The 16,288-nt window shown below is 43.1% G+C and overlaps 1 protein-coding gene across 3 annotated transcripts in view; it reads left to right on the forward strand.

The window, feature by feature from the left end:
* Positions 1-16,288, forward strand: part of FOCAD (focadhesin) — a 256,927-nt gene that overhangs the window by 37,427 nt on the left and 203,212 nt on the right. For all 3 annotated transcript variants that reach the window (XM_068234405.1, XM_068234403.1, XM_068234404.1), the window contains exons 4-5: positions 1,913-2,067; positions 15,810-15,914. In XM_068234405.1, the coding sequence (XP_068090506.1) occupies positions 1,913-2,067; positions 15,810-15,914 (260 nt within the window). The remainder of the gene's footprint in view (positions 1-1,912; positions 2,068-15,809; positions 15,915-16,288) is intronic.

The following is a 16,288-nucleotide window of genomic DNA, read 5'->3' on the forward strand; positions in this document are numbered from 1 at the left end:
TTGTGGAAAAGAAATGCCGGGAAAACACAGGTTTGAAAGTCCTGGCCACAGCAATTAACAAGGAAAGGGGCCGGGGGGGGGGGGGGGGGGGAATACTGGGCTGCATAGATGGGAGTGAAGAATTGCGGCACTTGGAGGCCTGGAGGAGGTATTGGCTGCATTTAAGGGACAGGAGGCGTTAATCGCTACAATACTGTATGCAGTGCAGCCATTAACTTTTCTGGGTATACTTGAGTCAATGAAAAATCCATCTTAAGAGGGCTGAATATTGGAGTTGACTTATACACGACTTATACACGACTTGTATTCGGGTATATACAGTAATTGGTTGCTCAAAGTGAAGTGTGGAATGTTTTGCACACATCAGACTACAGTTAGATCATTACAGTTCCTTGTATTCCTGCAAAAGGATCAAACATTTTAATGCAATAGTCTCCAAATGTAGGAACAAGTTTGGAGAAATAGGTTCAGCACAGCTCCCCCAAAGAATCCTGGCTGGTCTGAATTTTGTAATTAATTCAATAACACTGTATGAATGAAGCAAGTCAATAGAAGCTGTACAGCAGTCAGTGAATTAGCCTCAGTGAAAGTGGTTTAAGGATTTTACCTTTCATATATATTGCATTAAAGATGAGGAGGCTTTTAGGACCCTGAGGCTGTTTAACACACTAGAGGAATAGATACATTTAAATGTCTATTGCGCTGAAATAGATTGACCCCACATTATGTGTCTTCAGGCTAACACTGCACATTTGGATTTGGTGCAGACAGCAGTCATTTAAATAACCGTAGCCTCCATGGCTGTGCCCCAGCCACAGTACTTGCATGTCTTCTGATGTTTGCAAAGGAACATGCCACTTAGTGGATGTAACAGGATGTAGACTTACTTTCACTGGAGTTGCGTAAAGCCAGATGAAGGCTTCAAACAAGGTGGTCTGCCCCAATGGAAGTCAGGCTTGGTGGCAAGGTGGTCATGCGTTCTTATGGCTCCACATATTTCCCTAGGTACATCCTGGCTTTCTCAAGAGCCAAAAGCTTCTGAAGATGGCACACTTCACTTGACTTTTTTTATACTCACTGACTTAGAGAAAACCTCTCCTAAAATGCAAATTAGGAGAGGTGGAAGTTGTGGCTAAGTGATGGATGTTTCCCCTTTTTATTGCATTTACACTGAATTATTTGCCATAAGTTTTCCTGTGAATCCTGATCATTAAAATCATGGAGTGGTAGGGGTGTATTGTAGATAAGTCATTTCACTCTCTTCTTGCATTATAAAATGAAGCGCTAGCTTCATTTCAGTGATTACTATAAACAAAATGATACCATTCCCTCACCTTCTTTCATGATGCCAGTGCTCTCAGAAGCAGGATTGTGGAGTCGGTACAAAAATCATCATGACTCCTCATGAAACCACCTACTCAAGAAACCCAAATACTTTCCTGCTCCTCAACTCCGACTCCTTATGCTGAGAATACACGGCTCGATTCTGAGTGATTTAGTTGGCTCGATAGATAATTTCCGACATGTCTGATCTCCCACCCGATCAATTCTGCGCTTGATTCTGCATTGAGGGCAATGGGAAAAGATAAGAAAAACGAGTGGAAGATAAGATAATCGCCCGCAGAATCGAGCAGCAAAACCAATCGGGTGCAGAATTGAGCGCCAGATTCGACCTGTGTATTCCCAGCATTAGTCTAATACTTACCAGGGCTGTGGAGGTGGTACAAATATACTCCGACGTTTATGAAACCTCCAGGTACCCAAAATGACTCAGACCCCACAGCCCTGCTCAGAAGTGTGGTGACTCAGACAACATAAAATACAGAAGTTCTTTTCTTGATTTTCAATTTCATATTCTTCTAGCTTCAGTACTCGCTTGCAGCCAGTGATAGGTTGCTTTGTGTGCTTTCAGAGTCCAGCCCTGAATGTCCTTTGGGAAAAGTGCTGCTGTGAAGATGTGGTTGTGAGGACGGCGTGTTGTGATGCCCTGGTGACTCTGGTGGAGCAGAAACAAGCAGACTTCACCTATGTCTTCAATGGAATTCTAAACCTATACCCATCAGCAAAGTAAGCTTGAAATAAGTGTATTTGTCATGTTTTGCTATGAAATAGGACACTTCAATAGGACAAACTTCAGCTATATTTTAATATATTTGAACTATGTTTGCCATCTGTCATGTAAAAAGAAGCTTCCTCCCCTAGGATCCCCATTACTTAGGCCACATACACACATCAGACCATAGTCTTTTGAAAATAAAAGATCACAGACCAATCTTACCACCCTTCATGTAGTATGAGAGCCATACCTTCAGGGTACGTTTCCACTTGAGCGGCGCGATTTGCTCGCGGAAACCGCGTCAACGAATCCGCATGCGGTTGCGGATTCGTTGACGTTTCCATGCGGATTTTCACGCGGAATCGCTCGCGGTTTTAACGACGCAATTTTAACCATGTCAATGCCGGCAAGCATTGACATGGGTTTTTAGACGAAATCGCATGCGGAAACGCTGGGAAAACCGCAAGACTAAAGAGCTTGCGGTTTTCCTATTTAGTTACATTACCGACGATTCGCGTGCGGGTGTGCGGCGTGCGAATTCTGACGGCTCCGCTGTGCAGATTTTTTCTGCATAGCGAGCCGCACAGAATTCCTGACAAGTGGAAACAGCGCCATCCACTTGTATTGGTTGAGCGAATCTGCATGCAGGAAACGCATGCAGATTCGCTCGAGTGGAAACGAGCCCTCACAGTCTTTTCTATGGAGCTGAACTCCCCATCAGAAAAAAATCTTTGCAAGATGCTGCACACACAGATGCTGTACAGACACAAAAGTATCTGCAAAAGATCTGTTCCTGCCAAAGATCCGTTCCTGCAAATTGCAATGATAGTCTATGAGATCTGCAGATCATCATACACACCTTGTTTAACTGACATTCATCTGCAGATCTGAAAATCCATCCTGGTGGATCTGATCTGCAGATGAATGTCTGTTAAACAAGGTGTGTATGATGATCTGCAGATATCATAGACTATGACTGCATTTTGCAGGAACAGATCTTTTGCAGGAACAGATCTTTTGCAGATACTGATCTTTTGAATGTCTACAGCATCTGTGTGTGCAGCATCTTGCAAAGATTTCTGTCTGATGGGGAGTTCAGCTCCATAAAATAGACTGTGTAGGTATGGCTCTCATACTACATGGAAGGGGGTAAAATTGGTCTGTGATATTTCATTTTCCAAAGACTATGGTCTGATGTGTGTATGAGCCTTAAATCACGAGTGATTACTCTTGATTCAAATGAGAATTCATTACAGCAGCTGAGTGGTGGGGATTAGATGGGTTATTTACCCATAAATCTGCGTCCTCCCCGCTCGGCATATAGGTCCATGCGTCCTAATAGTAGCGTTCCAAGCCTCGCTGGCGTCACTTCCTCCTTCAAGCCGGAAGGAGGAACTGACGGCAGCGAGGCTTGGAACGCTACTATTAGGACGACTGGACCTATATGGCGCGCGGGCTGGACACGGATTTATGGGTAAATAACCCTTCTAATCCCCACCACTCAGCTGCTGTAATTAATTCTCATTTGAATCACGAGTAATCACTCGTGATTACTCGCGATTAAGGTCAGAGATCATCCCTGAGCAGTACTTTACTAAACCATTTCTAAGTGCTTGTGATTTGAAAAGCTCTTGCTAATGTAATGCTATGAGTTTGTTCTCACTTGAGCAATGTGATTTTATTGAAAAAATCCCCCATAGCATTGCATGTAGCAAGAGCTTTTCAAATAACTAGCGCTTAGGAATGGCTGCTGGTGCGTTTGAGCCCTTAGGGGCTTTTTCACACTGAAAATCGCTGCAATTTTGCCACTATTTTCACCTTCGCTCACAAAGCGCTGCAATCGCAAACACTGCTGTGTGACTGCTCCCATAAGAAGCTACTGCACTAGCGATTTGCTGATTGGCAATTGCAGCGCAAGAAATGCCCCTTACTCTGCTGTCTCTCTGACCCACACACTGCTTTGCTAGCTGGTCAGATTTGTCTCACCGGACAGCTTTGCAAGTTTTCTGCATTACTGTGCCCTCTCTCAATTCCCTATTTATTTACTGTTAATTATGTATAATTAACAGTAGATCCTTCATATATAAAAGTCAGCCAGACATAGAATATAACCACATAAGTAACAACCGAAACAGCAGAAAAAGGGCCGGGGAGCCCTTACAGAAAAAGGTGCCGCCATAGCTGCACACACTAAGTTGCAATTTGCGGAAATGCAGGGAAATTTGGGTGCATGGAGTAGATAATCGCACTACCGAATGACGTACTGGTGAAATAAATATGTCACACTTTGCCTAATATGCGGCTTGACCTTAAAGTACATATACTATAGAGAAACCAATCATGGAGTCTCTCTTCTCTCGGTCAGAGTATATGTATATACTCTGCCCCCAGAGATTTACTCGAATGGATATGCATACAATTGGTTGTGTATTCAGAAAAAGTTACGGAAAAGTGTCCCAAGAGAGTTGCATGCAGGATGTGTTTAACTGCAGGGGTCTTTGCTTATCCCCCCCCCCCCCCCACACACACACACACACAGGTTGTTGTGGGGTGTAGCTATCCTGCAGGATAGTAGTCATTGCCAAACAAATTGTGTAATAAGCACGACTCTTGGGCACTCATGAGTACATCACCAAATGCAACAAATGCTTTGTTGAAAAGGCTGGTACTGGCATGTGTACTCCGCCTAGTAGTCTGTGTCAACAGAGCAAATGAGCCCCATAGGGGGTAAATGAGAACCTTCACGGAAGGTAGCTGGGTGAAAATAGAATCACCATTGAGGTGTATAGCGTGAGGAAGATAGTGTCAGGAACATTAGGGTGCCACTCAACAATTGTTTCACCTCACTTATAGAGGCGTCTTCAGGAGTATGTGATACACAAATAAATACACTATATACATTATATACAGAGAGCAATCCCCCCACCAAGCAACAGAGATTCCCCCAGCAACCAGCTCAAGTCAGAGCTGAGTGTGTACTGTGCTGAATGGTTTAAATACACCCCTCCGTCACTGCCCTTTTCTGAAAGTACCTCCTCCGTGTATATGTCCATCCTCGTTTCTCCCCCATTATTGAACAACATGGTGCCCCGTCCTGTGTATCGGACTTTATTGCGACGTCCATACGCTAATAGCCGCCTGCAGGGATTTTCTGGACGCTGCGTCACAACCGGTGACGTCACGTCCGCCCTCACTCCGGCGCCGCTGATAGGAGTGGCGGCCGGGCACATCAGAGCTATCCAATCTTGGGGATCTACATTTGAAGGGATGGCGAGATTGATGCGCCCTTAGTTTGTGTATACACGATCTTTGTTTATGTGTATATGAGTTGCCCTGGCAACCCATGCATCGCGCGCAGCCGCTGGGGCGATGGAGAGGCGGCTCTGATGTGCCCGGCCGCCACTCCTATCAGCGGCGCCGGAGTGAGGGCGGACGTGACGTCACCGGTTGTGACACAGCGTCCAGAAAATCCCTGCAGGCGGCTACTTTACCCTTTTTTGCCCCTCAAAAATTAGTGCTGTTAGCGGAAGCTTAGCTGCATATCGCAGCTTTGAGGAGGAGGGGAGGGGAATTAGGGGTTAGGCACCACTGGGTGGGGGGGGGGGGGGGTTGGGGGGTTAGGAGGGGATTTAAGGGTTAGACACCACGGGGGTGGGAGGTTAGAGTTAGGCACCACCAGGGGGGTATTAGGGTTAGTGGAGGGTACTGTGTGAGAGTAAGGTTAGGTTTAGTCATAGTAAAATATCAGTAAATATTACCGATATTCTACTATGGAAATTCAGTTGTAGAATGTCGCTATTGACAGTGCCATTCTGCTACCAGCAAACTCTGCACCTTTTTTTTCCATGAACGCTTTCCCCTCTCCTTAACCCACCTGCTGGACGCCAGGCCGTTGTCCTGTGCCTTCCACCATAGCAATAGAACAGCCTGGAAACACATTTGTACAGAGCGATCGGGTTGCGATCCCTGCAGGTGACGATCTTTGTGTGTGTGTACACACCTTTTATACAAATCTCTTTAACTTGTACATCTCTGGAGCTTTTCAGAAGAGAATACAGTACTTTTTCATTGTAGGCTTACATAGGGAAGGCTATGAATCTCTACACTGATTAGTGACTACTTAAAGGAATACTATCGATTCACATATTTTTTTTCAATTGACACAGGAATTGTTTGGGAAGTGCTGCTAAGTACTGGTGTATACATTTTAGTAGCAACTTCTTTGTTTACTGTTATCAAAATACATTCAAACTTTACTGACGTCAAAACTGATGGCTGACTGAGCCATGAGGAGAGGAGAAATTCCCCTCACACTTGATCAGTTAACTCTGTGTAGCTCTGTGTGTGACAGAGAAGAGAGCTCCCAACAGCTGCAGCTTCTGTGTCCTGTGTTTCTGACTGATCTGTCTGAAGAGAGCAGAGGAAATGTAACTAATTGTCACAGCTTTTCATACTGTTTTTGCTTTCAGAGTTTGATATGTTTGATATTTGCTTTCTGTAGTCTGATATGCAACTCTGGCTGTGCATTGAAGCAGACACCCCTTCTGCAATTGATTTGTCCCAATATAGCTAAATCCTACCCTCAATAAATTACAGCTTTTGCCTCTGATATTTAACCTGAAAAGTAGGAGAATGTTTACACAGCTACTTAGACATTATTTGCACACTGTCATTTTAGAACACTTGGGTATCGATAGTATTCCTTTAATTATACAAGGAAAATGTTACATTTTAGAAAACCATAGCTGCCAACAAACTAAAGGACACCAGAGACCAGATGTAATAAAAGTTTTATACATACATTATATGCACGTATCGCTCCCATGCTGCCGTCCTCAGCCTTCTGCATTGCCGTTACCGGGTCCCGTAACTTCGGCCAGTGGCCGCCAGTCTGACGAAAGAGAAATGCAGAAGGCTTAGGACGGCGGCATGGGAGTGATTAGTGCGCATGGGGCTGGAGGAAGCCCCAGGTATGTATAAAACATTTATAATTTATTATTATTTAGTGTCTCTGGTACACTTTAACCAGTTCACCCCCAAGGGTTTTTATCCTAACGGACCAGAGCAATTTTCAGTTGTCAGTGCTCCTCCCTTTTATTCCCTAATAACTTTATTACTACTTATCACAAGAAAATGATCTATACCTCGTTTTTTTCGCCACCAATTAGGCTTTTTGTGGATAGTACATTTTGCTAAGAATTTTTTTATTCTAAATGCATTTTAATGAGAACAACAGAAAAAAAAGAATTATTTCTCAGTTTTCAACCATTATAGTTTTAAAATTAAACATTCTCCTGTGGATAAAACAAACACGTTTTATTTGCCAAGTTGTCCCGATTATTAAACAGTTTAAATGATGTCCCTATCACAATGTATGGCGACAGTATATTATTTTGAAATATAAGTGTTATTTTTCTGTTGTGTTTTTTTTTTATTCTGGCCATAATTACAAGCCCCTATGTAATAAATTAAAATTAATTTCCCCCCATAAAATATAAATTAACAAAGCTGAGTCCCTAAGGCAACTATTTATTTATTTATTTATTTATTTATTTTAGCTGATTTTTTTTTACAAGTGTTTTTTTTTTGGGGGGGGGGGGGGGGGGAGGGTTGGAAGTGTAATTTTATTAAGATCTGTATGTACTTGAAAATGAATGTATTTTGTAGGTGTAATGTACTTTTTGGCCACAAGATGGCGCTAGTGAACACTCATAGGAAATGTTCACTTTTTTTTTTTCTTCACTTTATTTAATTGTTACATTTCCTGTTATTGTGAATGGACGTAGCCGCTGTTCGCGGTCACGTCCATTCACTCCAGGCACTGCGATTGGGTAGAGGACCGTTCGGTCCTCTTCCCCAATCACCCAGCACAGAAGCCCGACGGAAAAAGCGGCGGTAGCGGCGGACACACGGCGGTAGCAGCGGCGGGAACGCGGGACGTATTAAAACGTCATGTTGCTGTTAATAGCGGTAAGCATGACGTTTTAATACGTTAGGATGTCAGTAAATGGTTAAAGGGAATCTGAAGTGAAAATAAACTTATGATATAATGATTTGTATGTGTAGTACTGCTAAGAAATAAAACATTATTAGCACAAACATGAGTCTTGTATTGTTTCCAGTACAGGAAGAGTTAAGAAACTTCAGTTGTTATCTATGCTAAAGAGCTTCTGTGAGCTCTGCGACTTTATAAAGTAGTGGACAGCACTGTCTTTTGAAGCACTTATCTCAACTGTTGCTCATTGTTTATTCTCTGTTTATGGTTTTTCTGCCTAGAAGGTCAAAGAGTCAGTAGCCTGCTCTGTGAAATCATTTAAATTGCTGAATGTATTGTGGAAACTGCAATTATAAAGCCCCATCTACATGATACGATTCTTTGTACGATTCAATTACGATTCTATTTACGATCCGATTAAATCCAACATGTCCAATCAGGATTCGATTCGATTCAATTCGATTTGCTATTGCAAAACAATGGCAAATCGAATCGAATCCAGATCGGACATGTCGGAATTAATCCGATCGTAAATAGAATCGTAATCGAATCGTACAAAGAATCGTATCGTGTAGATGGGGCTTTAGAGAATGATGCAATGTTATATATATATATATATATATATATATATATATATATATATATATATATATAAAAAAGCTATATACCTGAAAATAAAAATGACATTATTTTCATTGCTACTAAAGTTATATTAATTATCCGTATTACACATAGAATTCATTATATCATGAGGGGTTTTTTTTTCGCTTCAGTGTTACTTTAAAGGTTATTTTAGTCACATTAAAAAATCCCCCCCCCAAACCAAATTAGTTTTGTAAGTAAAAGTATAATTTACATACAACATTAGCAGTGTTGCCTACTAGCAAAACAAAAGTTTGCTTTCCTAAAACAGAAAGAATTTGCGATAATTCAGGTTGGAGTGAGCTCGAGATGTCTCCCAGGCACCACTCAAATTAACCATTGTTACCCTTAGAAGCTAAACACACCTCCAGAACCGCTGGAATGCAATGATGTGTCAGCTTGTTAATATGTACAGAGCCATAATAATCCAACATGCATACAGACTGTTTCGGATTGTTTGATCCTCATCAGTGCATGGCATGGATTAATTTGGCTCTATGGAGTAGGGCTTGTAAATCCGAGAGGCACAGCCTACTAGCAGAGGCAGGAAAATGAAGAGTTAAATCTTTTATTGGCTGAATAGATTACAGTGGCAAGCTTCTGAGACAGCTCAGGTTGACACCATGCAATAATCTAGTTAGCCAAGAAAAGGTATCATTTACAGACCTACCAGTACTTTAATAGGGGAAAAAAACATTGTATAAACTGCACTGCTAAGAATGATAATCTATGAACTCCCCTGAAATTCTTACCACAGCAGCCAATAGTTTTCCACCTTTGTTCTTTGTGATGCTAGTCTGTGCTTAGATGGGACTGGTGTAAATAGCTGAGCATTTTTCCATAAGCAGGGAGGAACACTTGGCTGCAGAGTGGAAGCTGCATACATCTTTACCTATAGAAATGGACAGCAAAGTGGTCATTAAAGATGGCCCGAACCTCCGATTTTAGGTTTGCGAACTTCCGCAAAAGTTCGGTTTACCCGAACTTTTGCAAATTGCAATAGACTGCAATGGGGAGGTGAACTTTGAAAACTAGAAACACTTATGCTGGCCACAAAAGTAATGGAAAAGATGTTTCAAGGGGTCTAACACCTGGGGCATGGCAGAGTGGGATAGACGCCAAAAGTCCCGGGGAAAAAATCTGGATTTGATGCAAAGCAGCGTTTTAAGGGCAGAAATCACATTGAATGCTAAATTGCAGGCCTAAAGTGCTTTAAAACATCTTGCATGTGTACATGTTATGGCCAGAACCCGAAGTTTGGCCACTTCGGGTTCTGGCCGGCCAATGTGAGAAGTGGCCGCTGCGCTGCGACCAATGTGAGAAATGGAATGATTTCTGTAACATTAATGTATCCTCTGGCCGTCTCGCTGCGGCCAAATTTATCAAAACTTTGTTAATTTAACTAAATGAAGCCGGCGGCAATGTAACAGATGAAGCCGCCGGCTTTCTCTCTTTCTCTCTTTCTCTCTTTCTCTCTCTCTCTCTCTCTCTCTCTCTCTCTCTCTCTCTCTCTCTCTCTCTCTCTCTCTCTCTCTCTCTCTCTCTCTCTCTCTCTCTCTCTCTCTCTCTCTCTCTCTCTTTCTCTCTCTCTCTCTCTCTCTCTCTTTTTCTCTCTCTCTCTCTCTCTTTTTCTCTCTCTCTCTCTCTCTCTCTCTCTCTCTCTCTCTCTCTCTCTCTTTCTCTCTCTCTCTTTCTCTCTTTCTTTCTCTCTCTCTCTCTCTCTCTCTCTCTCCTATGGGCAGCCGGCGGGGACATGCGTGTCCCCCCAGAGTCGTTAGTTGCAGTAGGGAATCCTGCCGTTCTTGCAGAGCGGGTGCTGGCAGAAGCAATGTCTGCAGCCTCCCCGCTCTGCTTTCCTGGCGCGACTAACGACTTTCGGGGAGTGTCCCCGCCGGCTGCCCATAAGAGAGAGAGAGAGGCGGGGGAAGGAGAGAGAGGCAGAGCAAAAGCCGGCAGCTTCATCATTACCGCCAGCTTCATTTCATTAAATTAACTAAGTTTTGATAAATTTGGCCGCAGCGAGACGGCCAGAAGATACATTAATGTTACAGAAATCATTCCATTTCTCACATTGGCCGCAGCGCAGCGGCCACTTCTCACATTGGCCGGCCAGAACCCGAAGTGGCCGGCCAGAACGCGAAGTGGCCAAACTTCGGGTTCTGGCCGTAACATATACATCAATCAGGGAGTGTAATTAAAGTACTGCTTTACACTGACACACCAAACTCACTGTGTAAGGCACTGCAAACAGCTGTTTGTGTAGTGAGGGCCGTGCTGGACTGGTGCGCACCATGGCCAGAGTGCAGGCGACAGCGGTTTTCAAGCCCATTTGGTCGCCGGGCTGTGGTAGCTCAATGATAGAACAACAGTGACTGTCCAGCTGATCAAATTTGGTCTGTCCACAATGAAGCAACGACCTTATTATCTTGTGTGTGCAGCCTCCCCCCCCCCCCCAAGAGACACTCATATAGCCGTCGGTCATTGCATCATTGTGATACGCAAGCCCATTCACCTCGGCAAGGTAATGATTATGAAGTGGAATTGCAGCCAGAAAAATTATGCAGGCATGTACACGCACCAGAAAACTTAGTATAGCGGCCTTAAAGGGGAACTGAAGTAAGAGGTATACGGAGGCTGCCATATTTATTTCCTTTTAATCAATACCAGTTGCCTGGCAGCCCTGCTGGTCTATTTCTTTGCAGTAGTATCTGAATAACACCAGAAACAAGCATGCAGCTAGTCTTGTCAGATCTGATGTTATTGTCAGAAACACCTGATCTGCTACATGCTTGTTCAGGGGCTATGGCTAATAGTATTAGAGACAGAGGATCAGCAGGAGGGCCTGGCAACTGGCATTGCTTAGATGAAAATAAATATGGCAGCCTCCATATCTCTCTTACTTCAGTTGTCCTTTAAAAATTCAGGAATCCACCTGGAGTCCTGGACCCTGTTGGTGGTGGCGGAGAAGGTGAACTGCGGGCAGAGATGCTGTGTGGGGAGCGACTTAGTCTTGGGGCAGGCAGTCACACTGCGTGCAGGCAGAGATGCTGTGTGTGGGGACTGACTTAGTCTTCGGGCAGGCCTGAGCGTGCTTTGCAGACCAGGTATCCATGGTCAGATGGACCCTTGACCAAACGCTGTGTGCAAGAGATGTCACCACGGTACAGTTTAGGTATCGCCTTTTTTGAGAAAAAATTGCTGCCTGGTATCTTTCACTGTGGTGTGTGGCTTTGCTTTTGTGTGCTGCTTTTCCTCAGGTGGTCATCCTATTGCAGTTTGTGCTTTGTAATCATGTACCTTCGTAAGGTAGTTGTCCCTACGCGGGTCTTGGTTTTTCCACGGCTCAATTTTCGGTGGCAGAGCGTACAGATAGTATTTCTCTCATCTGAGGCAGACACACTAAAAAATGTCCACACCGCTGAGCCCTGGGGTGATGGCACTTTGGTGGTGGCAGCCGACTGAGTGTTAAGTGGGGTCCCAGAATCAGAGCAGAAGGAGGAAGATATGTCACGCTTCCGCGCAGAAGTTGAGAAAGATGAGCTGTTCTGTGTTAAATAGTCAACTACATCTTGACAATGTAAAAGTAAAGGAAAAAGGGGGGGTTGGAGGGCATATGTCACAAAACACCAAAAATCAATAATAAAGTGAAAAAATACAAAATGTATTAATATACTTAATCGAGCACATTAAAAAGCACCAATGTAAGTTACCAAGAGGCCTCGCTCAACACACATCCAATCATCCAAACACACCACTACCTAGGATCACCTAGTGTGATCAGGGATCCCAGAACCACCTGCCATGTCCAGGCCTGGGCCTAAAAAACTTTAGTGGAAACTGACTCATATGCAGTAAAGCACACTGCAAAAGTTCAAATGGACAAGGAAGGCTTGAAATAGCAAATATACTGTATCATGAGTTCAAGCAGTTGAATTGTTGCAATCGGCAGACCAGCATCAATCAGATGGAAAATAGGGACAAAGTTTGTATATCCAGCAATAAATCAGAGAGCTCATGCAGCACATGCAGGCAAGCAGTCCAGTAAAATGGCATAGCAGGCAATATTGGGGGTTGATGGCACGTGCCTTCTTCTGAACACTGTACTTTGGTCCAGGGCCGCACGAAATCACGACAGCGCGACCTCGAACAGACCTGCCAGGTGGCCTGCCTCTGCCTTTTGTTTTGTCCATATTGGGTGGAGGAAGTGAAAGGTATGCACTGACTTATTTATTTATTGTATTTATAAAGCGCCAACATATTACGCAGTGCTGAAACTAATACAATGTGCAGTCACACAGGTGCATTTAACAGGTATGCACGGAGTGGTATATCACACTGCATGCACTCACGTAGGTAGGTGGGTGCACTGAAAACAGGTAGGTATATGCAGTGATGGGTATTATAATGTGCACCTGTCACACACAGACAGGTACCGGACAGGCACAGTGACACTGTGTGCGCTCTTGTAGGTAGGTGGGTGCACTGAACAACAGGTAGGTATATGCAGTGATGGGTATTACAATGTGCACCTGTCACACACACAGGTGGTCACTGAATGTGCTGGGCCTGGCAGTGGCACACACAGTAGGAATTACCAAGGCTGTCTATGCAACACAAGTGTCTGGGACACACACACAAAAAATAGATCACAAGAACAAGATTAGCTTTCAAAAGAGCTGTTGAGGGGTGCTTTTTTAGCAACAAGAATCAGCAAGGAGCAAGCTAAGAAGCCTACAAGAGCCTAACTAAGCTTTCCCTATAGGTCTCTGCACAGCAGCTCTCCCTTCTCTAATTACTGCAGGCACACGAGTGAGGACAATGCCTGTGCTGCCTGCCTTTTATAAAGAGGGGGGGGGGGGGGCCTCCAGGAGGGAGTGTAGCATGATTGGCTACATTGTGCCTGCTGACTGTGATGTAGAGGGTCCAAGTTGACCCTAATGGTGTACTATGGGGGTGAACCGAACTTCCGGAAAAGTTCACGGTTCACTGCGAACCACCGAAATTCGCCAGGAACCATTCGTCGGCGAACAGTTCGGGCCATCTCTAGTGGTAATGGTGGCCACCAGATTCTGCCGTCAGGTAGATCCCTGTTGGAGCAAATCTGATCTGAGAGGGATCTATTACTGTCACACACTAGCCATAAATGTTTATCAATTTTCAGCACAAACTCTATGAAAAGACTATCCAACCGCAGCGCTCGATCCAATGCAACACTATTATGTTGTTCTGGTTCCACTCCCACACTGCTGCAGATTGATTTATTTTGTCCAACCAATTTGATCAATTTCAGACAATAAGCAGATTCAGTAACAGTGATCGAACAGGCAGGTTCATAATATTGAAAGCATAATTATCTTAAAATAACTAATAGAAAGGAAAACCTATTTTATTTAATTGCACAGTGACTTAGTGGATAACACCTTCTCCTTGCAGCACTAGGATCCCAGCTTTTTTTTTTTCCTACCATGCTTGCTTTACTTTTATTCAGGCATTCCAGTTTCCTTCCATAACTAAAAAGCATACTGATAAGTTTTGGGTTTTTTTGTGCCGCTGCCTCCAAAATTTTCAAGCAATGATATGGATATTAGACTATGATTATGGGAGGGATTAGATTGTAATCTCTGAGGAACAGTTAGTAACATTACTATGTTAGACATGGCCTCAATTCACTAAGCTTATTTCCTGTCTTTAATAACGTTTCTAGAGTTATCACCATGGTGATAAGGCATGTTGTATTCAGGATACATTTTATCTCAGGCAAACCTAAAGTTAACTCTTCTGTCTTTAAGTTAAGGTGAGCTCTCTAAAGTTATCGTTTCAATCCTTAAAATAACTACAGAATTCTAAAGTTAAAGACAGGCTGTTAATTAACTGCATGCTAAAATAACTATAGAGGAGGTAAAGAGTAACTCCAGTGAACATAATGTAATAAAAAAGTGTTTCATTTTTAAGATAATTATGTATAAATGATTTAGTCAGTGTTTGCCCATTGTAAAATCTTTTAAATCCCTGATTTACATTCTGACATTTATCACATGGTAAAATTTTTACTGCTGGCAGGCAGGGCTGGGGAGTCGGAGTCGTGGGAAATTTTGGGCACTTGGAGTCGAAGTCGTGGTTTCGTAAACTGAGGAGTTGGAATGAGGAGTCGGAGTCGGATGATTTTTGTACAAAATCCACAACCCTGTTAAGCATTAGACTAAGGAGTCGGAGTCGGAGCCATTTTGGGTACCCGGAGTCGGAGTCGTGATTTCATAAACCGTGGAGTTGGAGTCGGAAGATTTTTTTGTACCGACTCCACAGCCCTGCTGGCAGGTGATGTAGCTGCTGCTTGCTTTTTTGGCAGTTGGAAACAGCTGTAAACAGCTATTTCCCACAATGCAACAAGGTTCATAGACAGGAAACTGCCAGGAGTACCATGGTCCTCAGAGTTTCTTGTGGGAGGGGTTTCACCACAATATCAGCCATACAGAGCCCCCTGTTGATCCGTTTGTGAAAAGGAATAGATTTCTCATGTAAAAGGGGGTATCAGCTACTGATTGGGATAAAGTTAAATTCTTGGTCGGAGTTTCTCTTTAAGGACTGAAGTGATATGATAACTCTCTCACAGTGAAAACGTATCTCTACACCTTAATAAGGCAAGATTGATGCGTGGTGGTAAGTTTTCTCTTTCCTTATTATCTCCAGCATGATCTTACATGATCTTAGTGAATTGAGGCCTATGACTATTGTAGAGATACTCTGTAAATTGCTGCAGATGTCAGTGATCGGATTCGATTGTGAGCTCCTCTGAGGACAGTTAGTGACATGACTATATACTCTGTGAATTGCTGCAGGAGATGCCCGTGCATCATAAATACATAATAATAATATAAGAGTACATTATGACTATGGTAGGATTCGATTGTGAGCTTCTCTGAGGACAGTCAGTGACATGGCTATGTACTATGTAAGGTGCTGTAGAAGATGTCAGTGCTGTATAAATACATAGAGATAAACAGAGAATACCAATAAAGATGTTAACCACCATGTACTTCCCATAACAGTTTGGCAAATGCGTGAATGCTAACAGATGTAAAAAGCCTCTTGTCATGAAGTGTTTTTCTTTCCTTTCAGAAATGTGCAGGGGTTAGTAAGGTGTACATGGCGACTGCTTCACATTGAAGCAAGGAATGCAGAAAAAAGCAGGGAACATGCATTGAAGAGCACTTACAGGATCTGGTAAGTCTTTGTGTTTAAGCTGAACAAAAGACATGAAGAAAAGCTGCCGACTATCTATAAAATGATATGTTTGTCTCTCCTCACTTATCTGCTTCATTTATATATGGAAAAGAATAACCGGCACTAATTATGTTCTGTAAACTGTGTCTGTCAGTTATTACTCTTTCTTCTGGCCTGCCTGACAAAAAACACAAGTTAAGCCCAGGTTTAGCCCGAATTGTTACACAATACTAATTGTGATACACTGCATATATACAGGGAGTGCAGAATTATTAGGCAAGTTGTATTTTTGAGGAATAATTTTATTATTGAACAACCATGTTCTCAATGAACCCAAAAAACTCATCAATATCAAAGCTGAATATTTTTGAAAG

Source organism: Hyperolius riggenbachi, chromosome 1, assembly GCF_040937935.1.
Source record: "Hyperolius riggenbachi isolate aHypRig1 chromosome 1, aHypRig1.pri, whole genome shotgun sequence".
In the NCBI taxonomy this organism is placed as follows: Eukaryota; Metazoa; Chordata; class Amphibia; order Anura; family Hyperoliidae; genus Hyperolius; species Hyperolius riggenbachi.